Source organism: Epinephelus lanceolatus, chromosome 18 (genome assembly GCF_041903045.1).
Source record: "Epinephelus lanceolatus isolate andai-2023 chromosome 18, ASM4190304v1, whole genome shotgun sequence".
NCBI lineage: Eukaryota > Metazoa > Chordata > Actinopteri > Perciformes > Serranidae > Epinephelus > Epinephelus lanceolatus.
In genome coordinates, this window is record NC_135751.1 from 18648915 (window position 1) to 18656237 (window position 7323).

The window sequence follows — 7323 nt, forward strand, 5'->3', positions numbered from 1 at the left end:
GGACTGAGCTTTCCTAGGCCATGGAAACAACATAATTGGAATGCTTAATTTGGGTGGTGTCCCCTTTAAGCTTGGTTACTTTAATCAGAAAAGTATTGACAGGAGCTATCATATGTGCACTCATGCTGGACTAATTTAATGTGTTGCAGTTCCCCACTTGGACCACTGGAGGGCAGCACACACTCATTATTCTACATGCATATGGCTGCATGTTAATTCAATTAATGTAATGTTAAATAACACTTCCGCTATGAGCTTTCAAAAATAAAACCCAAATACACAGCTGTATTTTTCAGTGTCTACATGATTTAACTTTGCAGAGAAGGAGGCAAGGATAGGGAGGTGTTTGGCAAATAAAATAAAATCAGCCATTGTAGTTTGTACATAAAGTAAAATCACAGTAGCAAACGCCTAATGTCAAACACATGATACCAATCTGTAGAGATGAAAAATCTGGATCTTTCTGGACCATTTAGGCATGACTAATATTCTAGATCTTTCTTGTTATTTCTCGTGACCGTCTAAAAAAACCACACCTGAGGTGACGAGTTATTTCGTGACGTGATTTTACACCATTTTCGTGGGCGGAGCGTGCGTGACACATCAAAACTTGATGAAAACAGACAGCTCAGTAGAAAACAGGCAGTGGTGCTCAGGGATTTGTGGTTACATTGCTGTCAGGAAGGCACTATAACTCGGAATTAATCAGGATTACTCGAGATAACATCGTTGGATCCTACTGCAATATAACTGTGCGAAGAAGAAAACGGGATTTGGTGAGTAGAAATTAAACGAGAGCTGAGATTAGCTGTCCAATTCAAGTAGCTAGCTTAGTTAGCTAAAAGTACAGTTTGGTTAACGGTGACAAACAACAACTGTATGCTAGCATTTGATATCTGCTGTTTATTCAGGAGGTTTAGCCTTAAAACAGAGAACGTGAAGTAACGTTACAGTACAGTAGTCATATTATATAGACGATAGTTACATCATTGGCTTATTGCTGAACAACACACAAGCTAGTTAGCAGCTAGCATTTGCGCTGAGCTAATTGTTAATAAAGGTTTGCGATTTCAAAACATGGCATTACTATGATTTGGCCACAGTATATTTATGTCTGTTTGCCTTTAAGTTGTTAACCAACATAAAGCCGATATATTACTCGAGCTGGAGCCAGTTATGTAACCACCCTAATCGTATAAGTTAGCTTGGCCTAGCTAGCTAGCAGGTTAGCAACCTCTTTGTAGGGACTCGGAACATGAAGTTTATCAGGACCAAGACAACTTCTGAACACCAAAACCAGCATTACTTCTCAGTAAAATTAAAAACGAGTTGCTAATGTTGTAAGAAATCTTGATAAGATACTAGCAGCATGTAATGTCAACTTGTGAATGACACAGCTAATTCTATAGCTAACGTTTGCTAGCATCCACTGAGACCTTTTTCAGTACTCATACAGGCAGACTTTCATCTATCACTAAACATTTTCTTCTCTTCCTCCTCCCAGGTTGTTAAGATTTCACCACTGTCAGCTGTAGACTTTTTTCTTAGTGATGGAGTTTCCAGATTTGGGAGAGCACTGTTCTGAGAAGACCTGCAAACGGTTAGGTGAGTGCTGTTTGGTTATAAGATGATAATATCCTGCTTGCTTATTCTCCTAAGTTTGATTCTTAAACGTAACACCTTACTTGACATTGCAGATTTTCTTCCTATGAAATGTGATGCCTGTCAAGAGATCTTCTGCAAGGACCACATAACCTATGCAAATCACAAATGCATGTCGTCCTACAAAAAGGTAATTTGACTGACTGCAACTTTTGTGCTATGTTTACAGTGTTGTATTAAGTTCATATTCAAAGGTTCCAAAATTAACAGGCCATTTATTAAGGTCGTTTTTATGATGTAGTGTATATATGTACAGTACAATTAAATCACACTTTAACTTGTGTTTTTGAACCAAACCTGATCGCTGTAAACCTAAGGAGAACGGTTTATCTTCTGTCTAGGTAATAATGATATCAGGATGCATTACATCACAATATGATATTTCTCACTACTGTGTCCTGATATTGTTTAACTTTATATTGTTAAGGTCTGACCTGACATCAGTAGTCATGATAATGCCGTCCTTTTCTGAGGATCTGTGAACCAGTTTTACAACTGTTTTTTTTTTTTTTCCTTCTTGTTGTAGGACATCCAAGTCCCGGTATGCCCTTTGTGCAACATCCCCATTCCTGTCAAGAGAGGAGAAATGCCTGACATTAAAGTTGGAGAGCACATCGATCGAGACTGTAAATCGGACCCTGCACAGAGAAAGAGAAAGGTTAATATAAAACTGCGGAGTTTCACCTAACAACAAGTTAGAATATAAACAATAGTAATAACAAGATTTTTTTTCTTTCAGATTTTCACAAACAAATGTTCAAAAGGAGGCTGTAAGCAGAAGGAAATGATGCGAGTGACCTGTGACCAGTGTCATTTAAATTACTGTCTTAAACACCGGCACCCACTAGACCATGATTGTAAAACTGATGGGAAACCACTGTCCAAATCAGGGTGGGTACAGTCATACTCCATCTTCAGACAATGCTGTCCATCCATCTGAATATTGCAGGAAGAATAGCTGATTTATTTATTTATTTATTTATTTATTTTTGGGGCGCAGACATGCTGCTGTAATGAGGACCCAGGGTGCTTCCTCCACCTCTGCCTCTGGTTCTAGCTCATCTGGTTCAGGATACTCTAGACCTGTATCTAATGGTGTGAGTGCAAACAACAGAAGCCACAGCACTGGGTAAACACTTATTTTCAGTATTGATTTTAAATGCGTCAGAGAAACTGGTCAGCCGTATTACTTTTTCAAGTAGATGAAAAAAATAACAATTCACTTTTTTTGTTTGTTTTCCTCTCAGCCCAACCCAGCGGATTCCTACTTCCGTTTCAGCACAGAATGTAATACCACCATCAGCATCATTTCAGGCCGGAATGGTATGCACATTTTTCACATGACATAATCTGACAAAATAACTCCCAGATGTGAGGAAAATGTAAACATGAGTGTGTGTCATTGCAGACGGAGGAGCAGGCTTTACAAAGGGCTCTGGAGATGTCTCTGGCTGAATCAAGGCCGACAGTACAGCCGGCCTTGACGTGAGTAAACTTCATCAAAACCCAGACACATGTTAACAGCTCAATATCACTTCTAACAAACTTGTGTTAGCATGCTGCTGTGGAGTGGAATGTGTTTTTCTCACTGACCTTCAGCTTAAAACACTAACTGAGGAGCAGTGAGGTATTAAAACGAGGAGGTGCATGTGACTAGTGAGGAAGATGTGGAGAGTAACTAATGTTGAATGAATCTCTGATTCAGTGAAAATACAGTGCTCTAATGCCGGCAAGGCTATCAAGATCCAGGTTGTCAATATGTGTTCAGACAGTAAAACATGTTAAACTAAGAGATGGACAGATTTTGACAGGGAAGAAAATGAAAAAAAAACAACTATTTTCATATATTTAGATTATTTTGTTAAAGTAAAACAGATGTTGTGCAGTGTTTTGGTGTCACCTGAGTGTAGTAGACTAACAGGGATCCCAATAAACTAAGCAAACTTGATAATAAATCCAAAGTTATCTCTATCTATGTAGCACTTACAAGGTTACAAGGTTTTGCTTAATTAAAAGCAAAACATTAAGTAAAATTTTAAGTAAAACATCAGAGGACAAACACCAGTACAATCACACAATATGGGTCAGGCACATTGTCTTCAAATCTTCTGTACAAATAATAATAGGGAGGCTAACACACACAAATTTACTTTGTGTGTGTTTTTTTCCTCAATAAGTGTGTGAGTCTGAGGTTTTCTTTGTGTTTGTGCCTCAGCCCTCAGGAGCAGGAGGATCTGGCTCTCGCTCAGGCCCTTGCTGCCAGTGAAGAAGAATACAGACGTCAGCAGCAGAGACAACAGGTACCCGGAAAGCTTAGCCGTCAGTAGCATGCTAACAGGAACACATGGAGGTACACTGTTGTCATGGCAATTCATCCTCTTTGAACTTTCTTTTTTGGCAGAAGAAACAAATTTGCCTTTCATACATTTTTAATTGTACAATGTGTGTGAGGATTAATAAGTCTTTGTCTCTAACTATGTCTATTGTCTTTGTTCAGGGGAGGGAGTCCAAACAGTCCAATTGCAGCCTTTCTTAATCTCGGACCACCATTTAGACTTCAAGCTGTGCTAACTATCTACTAGAACCTGCACATCTGGAATCATCGATATCCAGGATCAATGATTGTTAAATGAAGAAAATCCTTCTTGGAAGTTGCTGAGATGTTACCGCCTTCTACAATATAAGCACATTCTTTCCCAGCAGGATCTGTCATTTTTACTAATGCTTCACTCTGTACATATTTTATATGCCAATCATGATGGAACCATTATATTACCATATATGAATATTGAATAAATTATTTCAAATGATGCACCCTGAATTGTGAATTGCTCAGTTGATTCAGATTCGAAGACACACTTAACACTGAGAGTCTGAAGCCTGTTATTTAGTCAAATCCGCCAGTCCATTTAGTGTTGTGAAGTGGAATTATCACAGTTTATGCAGCTCTTCAGCAGAAGGGTTTGTTTATAGACGATACAATCTGCAGGCAGTTTCTGAGCTCAGGCCAGTTTTATTCAGCAAAATAGAGCTACTGTGAGAGTGAGAATATTGAAGCATCTTTGTTTTCATACATTATGTTTTGGCTCTCAAGCAGCATCTTTAGTAAGCTTTACGATAAAGGTCTCAGGGCTTTAACATAGTGAAGTAAAAACAGTTCAAGTGATTAGCGGCATAACATTTTTGATGCAGTGCACCTGTCTTAAATAAATTCTGGTGTTCAAGAATGCAACAAACTCTGGACTTACATCACAGCTGCTGTGGATTACGATATAATACAGTAGCCTTTAAAAGTTTACGATGAATTATTGTATAATTTATGTAAAAAAAAATTATAAGACAGTTTTCTAATTTAGTTTTTATGCTTTAAAATGGATTATTATTTACAAATGGTAAGATGAAGTTAGTTCATTACACACTATTAAGTGATTAGTCATTGGACAATCAATCTGCAACAACTTTACTAATCAATTTAATCATTTAAGTCACTTATCAAGCAAAACCGGCAAACTTTTTTTGAAATTTAAAGATCTGTGGCTTTTACCGTGTTTCATATCATCAGAAACGTAATATTTTTAAGTTATGGACTACTGATCGGATGAAACAAGCTATCAGAATACTGATCGTTGGAACATTTATGGCTATTCAATCAACCGAAAAATGTTGGTCTACTTGTTGCAGTGGGTCATTTAGGGTTTGTACAGCAGAGGGCAGCAACACTTCACAGATGATATTTAATTTTTCATAGCAGGCTTGGATGTTTACTACACAGCCTGTGTTTGTTTACTGTTCTTGGAGATTAAATTGTCGTGTAAAATCAGGTGACTGCCCCTTTTGTCCCACTGTTTTTGCCTTTGCTGACATTTACATAATGAGGAGAGACATTGTCGAGGTCCACTGAGGTGTTTGATGTGACCAGCGATGCCAGCAGGTGAGATGCTGTCTGGGGGTGTTTTGACAAAACCAAAGCCATTTACATCACAATATTTACCAAGCACAGCTGAAGGGCGTGCAGCTGCTGGAGAAGACTTCATCAGGCAGCAGAGAGCATGTGTAAATATCCAGTTAAATATAAATATATAAATAAATATCCAATTACCATTAAAAGATGAGAGTGACAGCACTTCTGGGATAATTATTTTAACACACTTTGTCAAAATGTATCCAAGTATTCACTATTATTGTGACGTTTGGTTCTTTAGTTTTCTGTATACAGTTAATTTAAAAAATGTATTCAAGGCCTATTAAACTAAATTATGCATTAGATCATCTTATGCATTTGGCATGTTGCTGCATATGTGTGTGGCGGACATGGCAAAATGTGGTCCTGGACACCTGTAGCAGCTGCAGCTACCACAGATGCTGTTTTGAGTGCTTTGCCGAGTGTTTGTCTGAGCAAGTGAGAGCAACAAGTAAGGGAGGTGAGATGCCAGCTAGGTTTGTCTTGCTCCCGAGTATTTTGTCTTGTAACGGCTTTGTTTGCACAGGGCATGTGGGCTGTCTGTTCACCTCCAAAGTCCGAAACATGTTCACACTGCTGATTTATTCCCTAGAAGAGGTAAATCCACTGCTCAAATAACACCAAGTCAGTTAATCTTCAGGGATATCAATCTGTCCATTTAGGAAGAATGAGTGATTGTGAATCAGTTTCACCTGCTTTGGCGCAAATGAAAGCGACAACAGGTGCAATGGAGAAACCAAACCAAGACAACCCCCAAAAAGGGAATGGTTTTACATGTGGTGACCACAGACAGTTGCTTTCTCCTTATCCTTCCTGACTGATTCCTCTCTAGTTTTGTGTTCTGCTGGTGTCCTTGTCACTACTTGAAGCATGAGGCTGTACCTGCAGCCTAATCAGGCTGCACAGGTAGTCCAGCTCCTCCAGGATGGCACATCCATGTGGTCACAAGGTTTGCAATGTCTCCCAACAAAGTCTCAAGAGCATGGAGGACGTATCAGGAGATCGGCCATTACACGAGGAGAGCTGGACAGGGGCCGTAGAAGGGCACCAACCCAGAGGCAGAACCGGTATGTGCTCCTTTGTGCAAGAAGGAACAGGAGGAGCACTGCCAGAGCCCTACAAAATGACCTCCAGCAGGCTACTGGTGTGCATGTTTCTGACCAAACTGTCAGAAACAGACTCCATGAGGGTGGCATGAAGGCCTGATGTCCTCTAATGGGACCTGTGCTCTCAGCCCAACACCGTGCAGCTCGACTGGCATTTGCCAGAGAACACCAGAATTGGCAGGTCTGCTATTGGCGCCATATTCTCTTCACAGCCAAGAGCAGATTCACACTGAGCACATGTGAAAGGTGTGAAAGAGTCTGGAGATGCCATGGTGACCGTTATACTGCCTGTAACATCATCCAGCATGACTGGTTTGGCAGTGAGTCAGTGATGGTCTGGGTAGTCATATTGTTGGAGGATCGCACAGACCTCCATGCCACAGCCAACGATACCCAGAGTGCTGTTAGGTACCAAGATGAAATCCTCAAAGAGATTGTCAGACCTTATGCTGGTGCAGTGGACCCTGGGTTCCTCCTGGTGCAGGACAATGCCCGGGCTCATGTGTCCAGAGTGTGTAGGCAATTCCTGGATGATGAAGGCACTGATGCCGTTGACTGGCCGTCTTGTTCCCCTGACCTAAATCCAATAGAGCA

The 7323-nt window shown here is 40.1% G+C and overlaps 1 protein-coding gene across 2 annotated transcripts; it reads left to right on the forward strand.

Moving 5' to 3' along the window:
- The first annotated feature begins 587 nt into the window (after nucleotides 1-587).
- zfand2a (zinc finger, AN1-type domain 2A) lies at nucleotides 588-4479 on the forward strand. Of its 2 annotated transcripts, none has more exons than XM_033644062.2 (10): nucleotides 588-776; nucleotides 1505-1605; nucleotides 1698-1792; nucleotides 2189-2320; nucleotides 2402-2553; nucleotides 2663-2791; nucleotides 2910-2985; nucleotides 3071-3147; nucleotides 3878-4012; nucleotides 4160-4479. In XM_033644062.2, exons 2-9 carry the CDS (start codon nucleotides 1551-1553, stop codon nucleotides 3987-3989), a joined length of 828 nt encoding a protein of 275 aa, XP_033499953.1. In that variant the 5' UTR covers nucleotides 588-776; nucleotides 1505-1550; the 3' UTR covers nucleotides 3990-4012; nucleotides 4160-4479. The 2 variants fall into 2 exon arrangements, with proteins under 2 accessions (XP_033499953.1, XP_033499951.1); XM_033644060.2 differs by having other exon boundaries at nucleotides 589-776; nucleotides 3878-3962.
- The last annotated feature ends 2844 nt before the right edge of the window (nucleotides 4480-7323 follow it).